General features: G+C 36.0%; 2 protein-coding genes across 2 annotated transcripts in view; one reads left to right on the top strand and one right to left on the bottom strand.

Moving 5' to 3' along the window:
* LOC306886612 (exostosin-2-like) overlaps positions 1-12,603 on the bottom strand; it is a 30,661-nt gene extending 18,058 nt beyond the window's left edge. The window contains exons 1-8 of the mRNA XM_079443873.1: positions 12,412-12,603; positions 11,071-11,411; positions 10,732-10,955; positions 10,348-10,437; positions 7,961-8,077; positions 7,680-7,875; positions 6,495-6,634; positions 5,788-5,881 (exon numbers count right to left, since the gene is read on the bottom strand). Coding sequence (XP_079299999.1) covers positions 5,788-5,881; positions 6,495-6,634; positions 7,680-7,875; positions 7,961-8,077; positions 10,348-10,437; positions 10,732-10,955; positions 11,071-11,385 — 1,176 coding nt within the window. The 5' untranslated portion in view covers positions 11,386-11,411; positions 12,412-12,603. The remainder of the gene's footprint in view (positions 1-5,787; positions 5,882-6,494; positions 6,635-7,679; positions 7,876-7,960; positions 8,078-10,347; positions 10,438-10,731; positions 10,956-11,070; positions 11,412-12,411) is intronic.
* On the top strand, positions 12,534-15,298 carry LOC306886841 (uncharacterized protein). Its single transcript, XM_079444169.1, has 5 exons — positions 12,534-13,270; positions 13,411-13,481; positions 14,245-14,421; positions 14,502-14,563; positions 14,723-15,298. The coding sequence occupies exons 1-5, from the start codon at positions 13,110-13,112 to the stop codon at positions 14,897-14,899; spliced, it is 648 nt and encodes a 215-aa protein (XP_079300295.1). The 5' UTR covers positions 12,534-13,109; the 3' UTR covers positions 14,900-15,298.
* The last annotated feature ends 863 nt before the right edge of the window (positions 15,299-16,161 follow it).

Raw genomic sequence — 16,161 nt, 5'->3', positions numbered from 1 at the left:
AATCTTTGTATACATTAGTTAATACAAATACAGTTCATTGTTAGTTCATGTTAGTTCACAGTACATAAACTAATGGAAATAAACACAACTTTTGATTTTATGCATTAGTAAATGTTGAAATTAATATTAACTAAGGTTAATAAATGCTGTAGAAGTAGGCTATTGTTTATTCTTAGATCATGTTAACTAAAGTAGTTAACTAATGAAACCTTATTGTAAACTGTTTCCAGAATATTGTTCAAACTGTTACTGACTTAAGTATAAATATAAAAATGCATAAAAACACTATGAAATGCATAATTAGTATTAAAATGATTAAATAAAATAAAAAATAATATTAATAAAATACAAAATAGAATTATTTTTGTTCTCTTTTTTATATAATATTTATTTGCCCAGGAAAATGTGACAACATTAAGTGTAACAGGGACACACACACACACACACATATATACATATATATATATATATATATATATATATATATATATATATATAAAACTGCCTCCTCATTTTAAAACACCACCGCACGCCACTGGCGTATACCTATACCAGTAATTGCCAAATTCTGGTAGCTGACCTAATTTCAACTCGACTTTAAGCTTTAACGTTTAAACACTGAGGGTTTAAGAAAAAGGAACAAAAAAATTACAAATCACCAATACTGCAAGCTAAAATAATTCAGTATTCACCAAATAAGAAGGTAAACAATCTATATACATAAGCTGTCAATGAAAGAACACAAATTATGTTCCTTCTACTGCTGATCCATTAACAAACCCAAAGCTCCAGCAGCGAGTGGTGAGGAGCAAATAAAAGAGTTAATTACCCATAAAGCAGTGCTATCTCCTGCTAGGAGGCGCCATGCCGCAGTGACCCAGCTCCACCCTTCCTAGTCCTGTTTGACCCTGTTCTCTTTAACAGGGTCAACCAAGGTCATGCTAGAGGCAGCCTCATTACCTGGCCTGACCGCAAACAGTGTCAGATTAGGTCTAACTACAAAGAGTCAAATGAGACCAGGGTGAATATTAAAAACAAGAATAACGGCATTCCAACATTTTCCTGGGCCAATTATTGAACACGTCAGAGCGCGCTAATGGTCTTTCTTCTAAAAACAACAATTAAAAATGTATTTGTTGTGTCATTTGATGAAATAGAGGTTTGTGCAACATTAAACACAGAGAATCCTCTGACCATTCCAGCTACTCTCAAGTGAACTAAACTCAGCGCAGCAAGGTTTTTTTTTTTTTTGCTTGTGAGGGTCTTTTGCTGCACATCTTTTCATTGGCTGCTGTGTTTGTTGTCATATACTCAACCCAGAACTCAGTTCAGCACATAAGAAGAGCGCAGTCGCCCCCCTTTCCATCGGCCCCTAAGGGCCTGGCCCTTAAACCTTAAAGAAATACTACTACACAAAAACAGCTTTTCTTTTTATGGAGAGGAGAAGAGGATTCAAAAAGACTTTCTGATCCCAAGGGGAGCGCAGCCGCCCATAAATCAGCTCGTGATGAAAGTTTCCTTTCCGACCAGGAGAAGGCAGAGAGAAAACCGCACCCACCAAGCGCTGAACCCGCCCCGTTTGAACGCTTGCAAGAATTTTTATGAGGATGAAAGAGACGGAGTGTCGTAAGAGGATGTTGGCTGCTCTTCTGACACATTTAAGTTTGTTCATATTTTACACTCTTAAACATGAGAGAATCATTCCTTTATCTTATGGGACAGCGTTCTATAGAACACATAACTGTTGCTACAATAACTGAGGACAGGAATCATGAAGAATTTAATGATTCAGTTCCCAAAATATCTTAATGATTCTGGTTCCATAAATGATTATTTTAGTACTTTTGAGTAGGGGTGTGCGATATTGAAAAAAAATGATATCTCTATATTTTTTTTCGATAACGATAATTAGACGATATTTAACAGTGTGTGTTATTGTGCTGATATCTGACTACTGTGGACAGCTGCCGTTTTTGATATTCTTCATATTCTGTGTGGTCAGTTCACATCAGTGATTAATTAATCTTTTCATTTAAGTTTAAATTGATTTTTACCCTTAATAAAGCAATTTTTTTTCTAAAAAACATTGTACATCTTTTGAGTCAAATTGTTACATTTAATCAGTCAATTAAAGGTGCCATAGAATGCATTGATACAGTATTTTAAATTGTTCTCTGATATCTACACAGAAGGTATGTGGCTTAGGTAAGGGCAAAAAATCTCCAGAAACGATTTTACATGTCCATTTACAACCCTAGGATTTCTCCCTAGAATGAAACGGTCTGTTATTGGCTTATTTGGCAGGGTCATGAATAATAATGAGCTCTGCTCTGATTGGATGTTTCACAGTGCTGCTCAATGTTGAGCTCTGCTCTGATTGGCTGTTTCACAGTACGGCTCATCAGCAAGAAGGAAGCACAAAGAGGAAAATATATATTTAAATCCTTTCTCTCGCAGTTATATCGTCGGGTAATTATACTGTATATAAAACGCGGGCATCAGGGAGCCCTTATTAATATGCGAGGCATTGAAACTGCTTTTGAACGATCCATCGATCGCGTTATAGTTTAACTTTCAAGAGACGCGATCACACAAACTATGTTTACATTATGGAGCAACAGTACTTACCACACATTTCACAAGATCAGATGCTTGTCAGTGGTGCTCAGGATCTGTAAGTCATTCGCCATCATCCTCATCTCTCCTTACTGAGAGTGAAATCTTATGTACTGTCACAGGCTACCGCTAGCAAGGAGCTAACCATGTCCCTTTAGTGGCTCGCGTTATTTGCTTTCTGTGCCTTTCTGAATACAGACACCAACCCATCCCTGCACTTCACACCCCCTGTACGGCCTGGAACATAACATTTATTTTGTTATTTTCGCTGTTGTCCGCGCTTGTTTATTTACAATACCTGCAGAGCTTCTGATGGTTCGGCCGGCTTAGAACAAGGGCGGGTTTATGCAAATGTTGGGGGCGTAGTGATCCCGACTGTTGCGTCACAGTCGGTGTTATGTTCTGATTCGCCTGTTTTTCAGTGGTCTTTTTTAATCACGAGATTTACATATGAAGGAGGAAACTATGGTGTTTGAGGCTCACTGTATGTCATTTCCATGTACAGAACTGTTATTATTTAAATATGCCAGGGTAAAGACAGTTTTTCATTCTATGGCACCTTTAAGATAATACACATTTAGGCTGTTACCAAACAAATGAAACCAGTATCATCAAAATGAATCTTTGCGGAAGTTGAATCTGAAGTGGCATTTAGATGCATTTACACACTATTTAATGCAGCTCAGAGGGACATGGAGTGCGTTAACCAGTTAGAAATACAGTTAGAAACCAGTTAGAAATGTCAAAAAAAAAAGTTTTTGACATTTTAAACAAAACATTGAATACTGATATTTAAAATTATTTTAAAAATGAAAATAGACTTTAAATGTGAAATTAAAACCACCAGTAGTTGGCAGAAAGTCACTGTTAATAAGTGAGTCATTGCGACTGAACCGATTCATTTAACGGTTGATTCATTCAACGAAGCACTGTCATGTTGCTCAGAGACGCAAAACAGTGCTGTAGCTGTTAGGAATGATTTTTTTTGTCGGCGAAATGGAGCAAAAACAGGCAATATGTTGTCTAAAACGTAAGTCTCTTAATATTAACTTATTGTTAATGAACTCTTGTATAAAATCAATATCACATTTGTAATCATGCTTATTTTTTTTTAAGAAAAATTGGCACGAAACGTAAATTTATAAATTTTCTGCCCCCATATCTTGAATTTTGCGATCATTCTTAATGCATTTTAATAGACTGAATCATGCAGTGAAAGAACACACTCTAAGTGCGCACGTGCACTGTTTAACCCGCTTCATCACCACGTAGGCTAATGTAAGCGTGCACTGTTTTGTTTGGTTTTTGCAAAATACTCGATATTGTCAAATTCCACATCGTTAAAACAACAATTACGATATTATCGCAGACGATATATATCGCACACCCCTACTTTTGAGGAACAAATATTTAGAAAAAAGCAAAAGCAATTAAATCCAAAATGATGAGATAACTTCAATAATATTTTTTTTTTATAAGTACAGCTTATTCGAATCATTCATTTAGAAATAGGTTAGACTTGGCACTGATTGCACTGTATGGTTGAGATTTACCAAAAAGAAACAGCTCACAAAATTGATTGGTTCTGGAAAATGTTGGATAACACAGCTTGTGCATCATTGTTTTGATTCACTAAAAAGAACAGAGTCATAAGAGTTATTTGTTATGGGAATACTTGTACTGCTGCAAATATTTTCAGTTTATTTGACCGTCACCGAAATAACTGCCAATATAACATCAATCTACATGTTGACAATACTAAATGAGCACTAGGCAAAAGTACTGAGCAAATCATGCATGCAAAATCATCAGCAATGTCCATGTGGTTGATCCGTGCATTGCTAACACTCTTCCATCCCTGGAGAGGGCAAAACCAATTACATTCAGCAAAAGGACATGAGATGATTTGATGAAGTGTCAGAAACTGCTACTTTCTTAGTCTGAAAGACTTGGCAATCACACCATGAAGTACAGTAGTTGGCTGCTCCCTCTATTGGTCAAAATGTAGAGAAAATCCACTATACCTATTCCTCACAACTGTCTGTTATACTTCTGCCTCCTATTATTTGCGGCATCTGAATTTTATGTAAGATCAAGAACAAAGCAGTAGGATTTTTTTTTTTTAATCCAAGGTATATATCAAGAACCAGTTCTTTTGTACAATGGCAGCCATACAATCGCTCTGCTGTCTGGAGGTGGTATAGGCTAGTAAGAAAGGAGTGGATCAAGATGTGTTCAAGTGTGGGCTGATATCTCACTGGCTTCATGCCATGTCATAATTCCAGTGCAAGATGTGTTTCTGCACACTACGTCCTAACACCACCCAAAAACCTGTGGACAACATTCTCCTTACACAAAATATTCAACATCGCGCTGAAGAACTTGAGACTGTTCAAGAAGTCAATGCCAATGGAAGCAGAATGCAATTATTATTAACTATGGCTAACGTATAGTATTCTACATGGCAATATATTGACCATAATTATTACAGAGTGAAACCAAAAGATCTCTTTACATGCATTCCATGTGGTTTAGGCACTTTCACGTAAGTGTACAGCTGAAAAAGCTGAAGGGGAAAAAATACATTGAAAGTGTGCGGTTAACAATTTGTTTGGATAAAGATACATCACTAATACTTAAAATTAGCTTTCATCATGATTTACTATGGCAGGAGAAATTTCATCTTTAGAGAATCACACTTGCAGCAATATTGTTTTTGGCATTAACCCACCTGTCTAACGGTTATTTTCATAGCCGAGCTAGCACTCCATTGAAAGGAAGAAAGAATGTTAGTGGAGAAGAAGAGAGGTTGTAACTTCTTTAACCTCGGCTTCATCCTGTATTAAACCTGAGAGGATTGCTTGCATTTAGTCTGAATGTGACTTAGTTTCAACAGCATTTGGTATTGTTTACTAACTGTCACAAAGGGCTCAGGGTTGTTGGTTGTTGTTTTTCCACAAATAGCTCCAAGTGTATTTGTAATTCTGTTGAAACTTTCATAGAAAAGGATGGAGTGAATTGCACAAAATAAAGTGTCTTCACAGTCGGTTTTAGTCTTTGGGCTGACCCAAGAAGTGAAAATGATCTGTCAACCACCATGGTGGACAGATGCAGCTAATGCACTGAATGCAAATTTTTAGGATCACTGCAAAAGAGTAATCACATTCTTACCTGTCTTTGCATCTCCTCCACTTGTCTGTGAGGGATGCTCTTCAAAATAGTGTACATCTCTGGCAACTTCTCTTCTGGAATGACAACAGATGCCCTGGAAATACACACACACACACACACACACACAAATGACTATTCAAAGGGCTTGATTTTCACCTGACCAAATTAATACTGCAACTTTGACAATAGTAACAAATGTTTCTTGAACATATTAGAATGATTTCTGAAGGATCATGTGACATTGAAGAATAAAATAATGGCTGTTGAAAATCCAGCCTTGTCATCACAGGAATAAATTACATTTTAAAACAGAAAACAGTTCATTTCATTAGTGAAAAAGAGTTCAGAAGTTGTAATAATTTCACAATACTACTGTCTTTTTACTTACTGTATATTTTAAATTGGCAGCCTTGGTGAGCATATGAAACTTTGCTCAAAAATAAAAAAAAATCTTACCAACCACAAACACTACAGCATGTTAAAAGTTTTTTAATTTTAATATGTATATGATCATTTTGATTAACGAGGTCATTTTCTATATCTATATGTACATAAACTATTGATTTGCTTATTATTCAGTGTTACCTCATGACTTTTTCGGAAGTTATAATAAGTGTTCAATATGACTTTTCTTTATTCATAACGTGATCAGTAGATCTTTATTCATGAACACTGTTGACTGTCAAAAACAGATCTCTGATCTTTACCTTTTCCAGTCCAGCACTTCAGAAAAAGGCAGAATGTAAGAGTCAGCCATGATGACGGGGACACATCCAGCTTGCAGCACGTCACTAAGTGTGGCCTGGCCAAGCCGGGCCCCTCGCAGAACTACACAGAATGACGACTCCTACAGAACACACAAGAGACACATTTGTCATCTATAATAACGATACACTCCCAGACCTCTCCAGTTATGCTGTAACAGACAGCAGTGTAATCTAGGTGTGTGGTGTAAATGAAGGGGTTGCAAAGAAAGGTGCTAGAATCAGAGTCTAGAGTCTTTGTGTTGAAAAGGAGGTGATGGCTCTAACAGGGATTTGGCCTCTGCTCCTCCTCACTGTGGAACATCTCCCAGATGTGCTGCAGCACCCAGCCCAGATGATAAGCATACTTCCTGTCTAGACAGGGCTGGACGGGGAGATGAACATGGTGGACAGGAACAGCGTGTATTTTGTTTTTGCTTACGCCGATGAAGAAATGTGTTGCGGTGGTAAAGAATGCTTCTGGATGGGTTGAACATTTAAAGTCTCTAGGAATGTTTGGGCCAAGCTCTCAAAGCCAGGATGCCTTTACACAATGATGTATCATTTATGAATGTAACTAACTACTGTTTTTTCTATAATAAAAATTTAAATCCGATGTTGGTTAATAACTTAAGCAATAACAAAATTAGTCAATATTATAATGAAAAAATTAGGGCTGACGTGTATGTGTGTTAATTTGATTTGATTAATTATGGAAAAGAATAACGTTAAAATGATAAATGCATTTAACGCAAACCGCCCAGTGCCAGATCTGTACGTTATCTTATATTGCATGCAGTTTGCTTAGTGGCAAACATGATGCAGGGTAATGACTGTATGATGTAGCCTAGAAAAATGCAGTTGTATGCCCCAAAATGTGATATTATATAAATAATATAAATATAATTACAAATCATGCAATTAATTTAATTAAAAACTTAAATCACTTGACATCCCTGAAACACAACATGCTAAATTATATAAAAAATAATCATATATTCAAAATCATTTTACATAATATTTAACATATTCTTTATTAATTTAATAGTAATATTTGCGACATTTAAAAGTGTTCTAGCATATTTACTTTGTGAAATATAATGTGAATTCAATGTTGTTTAATACAAATGGATGTGTGGAGAAACCAACCTGTAAAATCTGTGGGTAGTCGTAGACCTGTCCTTTATAGCAGCGCTTTCTGACTGATGCCAAACCCTGAGAGAGATTACTGCATTTGTCTAGGAGGAGCAGGGCCTCCCCATTCTCCTCCTTCAGCTTCTCCAGTTCCACACGGTATTCCCGATGGATGGCCGTCTGAGATGACAGAATGAAGTAGCGTCGGGGCCTGAAATAAACAAGTATTATATGTGATGTCATTTTCCGCCATTAAATACAAACCGGTTAATCAATGTCAATAAGTAGAATCTTACCCTGGTTGCTTTTCAGGAAGGTCCACCTCAGCAGATAAAGGGCTATACACGGGGATGCTGACATCATAACCCTGCCTGTACGTCCATGTGGAGAAGCCTCCCCCAGCCAGCAGGGCTCTGTGAAACAAATACAATGAAGATGACAACTCTGTCGTCGTGACTGTCTGCCAGTAGGGCACTGAAGATAAAACACGTCCTTACACTGGTTTTACATGACAAATGTGTGAACATGCCACTCCGAAGCATTTAACAGAGTTGCCTTCGCGTCCTTGTTCTACAACGAGTCAATAAAACTTCAAACGGTGCTCGGTTTGAGGGAATGGAGTGAGTATAGGGAGAGCTGCAAATATGGCCACGCAACATACACTGTCTTTTTATCTCACCCCACACATGTGCACATATGGGCAGCTGGTTCTTATGAGGCTGTACGCCAAATGGAGCACAGCTGGATGAGCCCAGGAAATTCCCTACAGCTCCAGATAAGTGTTCATCATTTCAGGGCTTTCTAGTACATAAAACTCACCTTTTCCACCCAAAGCAAAAGATCAGCCAAGTAATAGGCTGAGAAACATGGCCCATGCTGCAGTAAATACCAGGAGATTATGTTTGTCTGCCTGCTCTAGGCAGTAGTGCGCTATTCTCTTTTATGATTGCTCTCAGTGCATCTTTGATCTCTAGGTCTAAGGAACACACTTGGATAACGATACAAATCCACATTAGGAAATTTAATTGAAAAGAAAAAACAAGACATCTGAATAGGACAGTTCTGTGACACTGATATGTATGAATGGATTTGTTGGGATGCATATATATTTTATTTTAATTATACACTGCAAGCATTCCAGTTTATCTCAATGCAAGGGTGTTGGAACACCAAGAAGGTCCTTCAATCCAGCATGGATTTCTTCAAGAGTCTGGCATCAGTCTATCAGCACTGTGGTTCAATGTCATTGTGGACAACCATGAAGTGTCAATTCAATCACACTAACCTACAGAGGTAAAATAGTGCCATGTTGCAAACTTGCGTAAACACAGTTATCCTGAGACCAAAAAATATAAGGATATGAGCGCATGTATTGCTTCTCAGGTGACATTGCTGCTGCACAAGGTCAAACATAGAGACACACTGCCCTCATCTGGCGAACATCACATCCAATCTTCATTAGAAATTAACCATTGCATGCAGTGACAATTTTTTCTGTAGGGAAATGGTTTTCAAGGGCACTTTGTTTTTTAAACTTTGAGGGAACTGTATAAAACCGCAGTATATCTTCCATTTATGTCAAAGACTGCAACTTAACTAAAGGTGAAAAGTATGGATGCCAATTATGCAATAAAATTTGGGTGTTGTTGGGAGTGTTCATGTTTAGTGTTTTCAAGGCTGAATTTGACTGACAGCTATAGGTCATTAAGATGTCTGTGAAAGGACTAAACTCTTTCATTCAAATTTAATGAAATAATACATACTGAAATACATACAATGTGAAAGAAGAAATCTTTCTTAGTTTACTCCAAAGACAGAATTCCAGAATAAGAAACAGTTATCCAAAAAATGAGGATCTGAATATTGTCCTCACAATACGCAAAATAAAAGGTGACGTATCAAGGGTATAGAGATTATCTGAGAAAATAAACATTACCATTCAAAAGTTCAGGGATAAAGTAAAACTGTAATATTGTAAAATACTAACATTCCAAGTGACTGTTTTCTATTTTAATATATACTTTAAAATGCAATTTATTGCTGTGATGGCAAAGCTGAATTTTCAGAAATCATCCTTAAAAATCATTATTAAAAATTAAGAATTCAACTATGCTGAATTAGTGTTCTATAAGTATTTCTTACTATTATCAATGTTGAAAATACTTGTGCTGCTTAATATCTTTGTTGAAACCATGATATATTTTTTATGATTCTTTGATGAATAGAAAGTTCAAAAGAACAGCATTAATTTTAAATAGGAATCTTTATCATCAAAGTAAAAGTCTTCATTTTCTTTTCTGATTAGTTTAATGTATCTAATTTTAAAATCTTACTAACCCCAAACTTTTGAATGGAAGTGTACATTATTTCAAAATAATTTGAACATTCAAGGCCATTGCACACTGAGTCCAAGATTTTCGACTGAAATTTTTGCACATTCAAAAATAAATACAACACTGCCTCCGAAACTTTCGTCCGTCATAAAAAAAAAAAAAAAAAAAAAAAAAATCGGGCCAGGTTTGATTTTCTGCATTTTCGCATCTGTAGCAAGCGTTTTGATAGGAACAGATGACGAATACGAAAAACGCATCCGAAAATTTCGGACTCAGTGTGCAAGGACCTTTAGACTCTTCCTGACAGATTTAGCAATTTTGTGTGCCTGTTAATTTCTACTAACTCTCACCTGTCTCTAGGTACATCCAGAGCTGTATTGTAATCAGGGGGTCCTCCAGGAAGCATATTGAACAGCAGGTGGTTCATGCCTTTGTCCCACCTAAAGGAATATCAATATATATATCAATACATATATATACAGTATATATATAGCTTGAAACAGTTATGTCTTCAGAAATACAGTGCATCTGTTTCTAAAGCTAAAATGTTATAGTGTTATAACTGTTGTATGTTACTGTATGTTATAACTTTATAACAGCTCAGAAGAGTGCCAGAAGGGACACTGTAAAAGAGAAAGTGGAGAGCTACCAATGTAAGACACAAAAACATTGAGAAACCAGTAAAGCCGAGGTAGGCAAAGACAATTTGCGAATACTGAAAGATACATATCTACCTGGGCAGCATGGCCAGTGCCTGAGCGGTTTCACGAATCCGCAGAGAGTTCTGATTCAACACATCAATGGAGGGTATGAACAGACATGCTCTGCTCACATCATCAGTGTAAAAATCACTGTCCGAGATGGCACTCAGCAGGTCATTGTATTCTCGAGACAGGCCAGTGCTGCTGATAGGCACCCCTACTTCGTCCACAAATCGCTGAAGAGGATAGATGTACACCTGTGTACAAACACACATACACACACCATTAATAGATCAAAATTGCCCTGTAATGACATCTAACCTAATATAAATAAATCAATAACACAAACAATACTATCTCTCTTTGCATCACCTTGATTTTATTCTTGGGATTATATCCACAGCGATACACATCAAAGCAAGTGTGCATTCGACAGCTCAAGTCACCTCTCTCAGGAATAGGGCTGCTCATAGGTATTCTGACTAAAGGAGCATCGTGCACACTACGACGGTCCAGACTCCATTCGGCAGAGGATTCAATGGAGTGAGGCCAGAACTGGAACATCCCCGTTGCAATCAACCCCAGTAAGACCACAGAGAAGAGAGTGATGTAGTAGATCCGGTGTTTAGTCTTCATTCGTGGTATGAGTGCAGGGCCCCGGGAACCATACTTCACTGATGCACACATGATGAGCCTCTCCAGAGCCAAAACCACTGCAGAAGACACAAACAACACTGTTGAACATCATCAAATGTTTTGATGGACATATATTCATAAAAAGTCATATAATAGCTGTACATGATCTTTAGCACTTTTGATTCCTTAACTACAATTGATTTATTATATGACTGATTATTCTTATTCTAATTTATTATTTGACTAATGCATCTACTGATATTTAAGTTATCATATGATTTTATTTATTTTTTTGGAAAACTGATTCAATTAATTGAAACAAATTGTGTTTGATTCATCTAATTCCAATTCATTTATAATAAATTAAGTATGGATCAATGTGTAAATTAATTGGAATTAGATAAATCAAACAATTTGTTTTAATTAATTGAATCAGTTTTCCAACGAATGTCATTAAATGCATTAGTCATATAGAATTAAAACAATCACTCATATAATGAAATAATTATGGATCAGTGTGTATAACTGATTAATTGTAATTTATTATATAATGCCATTAAATTTATTATCTGACTGTTCACTAATTTAGATGTATTAAATGATTAATATATCTAAATTACAATTAATTTATGACATGATTAATCTGTTAATTTGCTATATAATATCATAATTATTTGGAATATGATGAATTCATATAATAAATTTACTTGAATTTATTTGACATGTTTGTTTCATCTAATTCCCATTAATTTATCATATGATTGATTGTTCCAGAACGGATTAAATGCTGATTAATTATATTATCTGTACATTTAATTATAAATAATTTATTATATGGTTGACTAATCTAACGTTAATTCCAATTAATTTATAACACAGTTGATACATCTAATCTATCATACGATTAATCCCTCAAACTTCAGTTAAGATACTTTGTTTAGACCAGTCTCTCGCATTTCTTTAGGCCATATTTAAGCATTTTACTCAAAATATGTACTGTCTTGGGTTGTAAATAAATCCAAAACACACTCGCTAACGATAGCAGGAAGGCTAACAACTACAAAGTCATGAACTGACCTTTACGGTATCCAGTTCACTGCCTCATATCTCAGCACGCCTCAACCATAATCTCATTTGTTGGTCCAGTATGCTGCAATGGCTGATATTGAAATTTTTGCCTGAATTTTGTTTATTATCCTACAACACATTCCTTATGCTAAAGGCACAGCTGACAGGAAAGGATTTCGTCTCTCCTTCATGCGTAGTTCCAGCCGTTTTTCTTGTAATTCGGGTCGAGGGCGCCATCTGCTGTAGAGGGAGAATGAATGTGAGGCATAGGCTGTGTTTTGAAACCTAGTAAGCCGCCTACCTAGATAGCATTTTTAGGTGTTACTGCCATGTTCCGTATGTGTCTAGCTAGCTAGCTCACTAGTTATTTTAGACACAGCCACAAACAACAGCGATCATCTTTTCAGCCACCATTTTTTCTAATGGCGTAAATAACTTTAAACGGTTTTATTGTGCATTAGTTTGGGTATTAGAGCAATATTTTCTTTGTGCCTGGTGTTTTTAGGCAAGAAACAGTCTTCTGGGTCCTGTTCTTTGACCGTGGTTTAACAAAGCCCGGATTAGTTCAGATATCCCGGATTGACCTAGCTCGAGTTTTTTCGGCTCTTCTAACACATATCCCGGATTTACATCTATGTTAGATAATAAAGACAGCTGACCGTTCATGTGAGGATTTATAAGTCTGTGTAGACTAACCTAATTACAGCATGGCTAAGCAGCGTGCTGCATATTTCAGCGCTGCTGAATTGCAACTTATAATGGAAGGATATGAGGAAGTTAAACATTTAATAAAAACCAAAGGGAATACTATAGCGGCTGCAAAAGTCCGACAGGATGCGTGGCGAAAAATAACTAACAAATTAAATGCGTAAGTATATATTGCATTTAATTAGTCTGGGAGAGCACTAATTATGCAGTAACGTTATATATGACACCTGTGCTGCTCTACTTGTCAGTGTATGTGTGTTATGCTTTGGCTACAGTCTGTTGGTCACGCTTACATTACAGATCCAACCCTATGGGACCTAGAAGAACGTGGCAACAAGTGAAGACGAAATACAAAAATATCGTTCAAAGTGGTAGGTCATGGGTTTTTTAGTGGGTTTGATGGGGTTTTCTTTTTTGGTTAGGGACTTGTACAATATAATCACAATATCCTTTTTTTTTACTCACTTTTAGATTAATGTCAGCTGTATAATCCAGAAGTTTAAATGTAAAACTAACTGTGACAATAAACACACAACAGATGTTTTATTTTATTTTATTTATAGTAGAAACAGAATGTTTGTTGCCAAGTACTGTAGGTATACATGCACGAGGAATTTGTCTTGGTAAATTGGTGCTTGATAAAGACAACAGAAATCAAGAATAGAACAAACTATTTTAAAGTAAGGCAAGCAAAAGCTATACAAAGAGGAGATACCTCCTCACAATGCAGTGGGCTTTGAGTGCTTAGAAAAAGCAAAAAGGCGCTATATAAATGTAATGAATTATTAATAAGAGCAAGAAAAAATTTAGGAAGATAAAATAAAAAGATAAGTATTATACATCTAAAATACAAACCGTTCTTGAAAGCATGTACAGTGCAACACTTTTTCCCTAAAACTGATTTGTTTATTATTTTTATTATGGTTGTTATAAAGCATAGTCAAACTGTAATCAAACCTTTTTCCTTGTACGTTTTACACATTTTATTTTTCAGTGACATTTTCCTCAGACCCTTAGCCCCTCTTGTGGCCCCCTGGGCCCAGTTTGAAAACCGCTGGAACCCAGAATTTTGAATTTGAATTTTGAAAACTCAGTGTTTTGAATTGAATAACTTGAAGGTTTAACATAATTTAGCTAACAAGAGAAAGGCTGCACTGAAGAAGATGGGACTAGTCTCAACAAAAGAGGAGTACATAGATGAAGAGGAGCTGCCCCCTGAGGATAATCTGGAGGGTCCTATCATAGCGAGCATAGTTGGTGGCTGCTCCTCTGATCCAGGAGATACGGCTGGCTGCAGCAGTTATGTCAAAGGTATGTGCACCACATGCTATATTTGTCTCTACAAATCGATACTGCAGCAATTATACATAATTCGTATCACATCATTTCAGTGACTGAACATGGACTGGCCCTACTTCAGCCACCTGTATTATCAGACGAAGAGCTGGACTCTGTAAGTTTACAGCTCTGTTTATTTTAATGGGATATCAGTGATCATAGTATTAATCCTATTTAATACACAGTACATGCTTAGAAATAATATGTACAAATTCTTATTTTTAAGTTGAATTAGTATTTAATAAATTCATTTTTTAATGCTTTCTTTTTAAAGGAACCTGTGGAAGATGTTAAGACACTATACAAGAAGTATCTCAAAATAGAGATTTCAAACAGAAAGCAAGAAATGGCATACAGAGCTTTAAAAATGCACAAAGTGGAGAAAGAAATTCAGTTACTGGACAGGAAATTGGATGTAAGTGAGATATTTGATAATGGATTGTCAGAATAAAGGATAAATGTACCTTTAAGATCCACTAAAATCTGTTTTCAGACATATTAGTTTATGTTGGTGTAGTTTAGTTAGGAAAACATGAATTCAATGAAAGGGAAATATTGGTTTTCTCTGTTAATTTCTAACATTTTAAAATGAGTAAAGAGTCAAAAATACAGTGAAATGTAATTAAAATTCAACAGAGAACTGTCTGACACTCAAATGACTAGATGGATAGATGGATAGATAGACTTTTCAGTTAAAAGTGGGCTGAACAGGTGCACTTGTCTGAATATTTATTATGATTATTAAGATAATTTGTGTCTGGAACTACAATAGTAAGTGGAAATGTGCCTTTTTATTACTACAGTACAGGCTCATCCTTCATGTTGAAAATAAAGCATTTGTTATAAACCTACTGTGTTCCAATATTTTAAAAAGTCACAAGTCACAGCAGTTATGTGTAGCAAGAACACTTATAAACTGTCTTTGTAATCATAATGGTACAATCATAATCATAACCTTGCTGAAATCTCTGACATAAAGCAGAGTTGACCCTTTCCATTTGATTTCAACAATGACAAGAACGTCAACAAATTTGTGTACTGTTATATATACTTAATATATTCGAGCGTGATTATCAAACCTGGTCCACCATTTCTGATAGGTCTGATTCAGCTACTTTCCTCCTTAGTAGAGTTTTACATTACCTAAATTGGCTATGGTGAAAGAAGGCAGAAAGACCATGAATGTCATAGTGATTTTGTCCAGTGTGAGCGATAAAGTCTACCTCTAGTCTACCATTAAAAACTACTAACAAGTAGGTTAACATAGTTCATAAACAAATATAGGTACAATTTAACCATTTTTCAAACAGTATAAGCAATGCTCATAAAGCAGGCAAACAAAATGAAACAGGTTAGCATTCAGAAAATAATTGCAGGTAATTGCAGAAATTAAAATTAGTAAATATGATGTTGCTGACAAGTGGTTAATGGATGATTAGCACTTGAAAAAAGCAAATTCATTCTGGCCGCAAACCTAATGACAAGCTTGCCCAACGTGCTAAAACATGACTCAAATTCAAGTCCAAAGGAGCCAGAACTATTAATCTGCCATACAACATATTTTATTTAGGAATCAGCGATTTGCCCAAGAATTTCTGCATTATTTTAGTTAACAGATAATGATGAAACTGGGATTAAGGCATTTTAGGCTTCTATCCTGCTTACCTGTGTGTCTCTTGAAGTCCCATGAGTCTTGAGAACCAATACGCCACC

Source organism: Barbus barbus (assembly GCF_936440315.1).
Source record: "Barbus barbus genome assembly, chromosome: 1".
In the NCBI taxonomy this organism is placed as follows: domain Eukaryota; kingdom Metazoa; phylum Chordata; class Actinopteri; order Cypriniformes; family Cyprinidae; genus Barbus; species Barbus barbus.
Note: the sequence above shows the minus strand (reverse complement) of the source record. Positions and strands in the feature narration are given on the sequence as shown.

Excerpts from the sequence above, each read along its gene's own strand:
- LOC306886841 (XM_079444169.1), top strand. The coding sequence starts at position 13,110 with ATGGCTAAGCAGCGTGCTGCATATTTCAGCGCTGCTGAATTGCAACTT. Across the intron at positions 14,422-14,501 it reads CTGCAGCAGTTATGTCAAAG|TGACTGAACATGGACTGGCC; the intron begins GTATGTGCACCA and ends ACATCATTTCAG. Across the intron at positions 14,564-14,722 it reads CAGACGAAGAGCTGGACTCT|GAACCTGTGGAAGATGTTAA; the intron begins GTAAGTTTACAG and ends TTCTTTTTAAAG.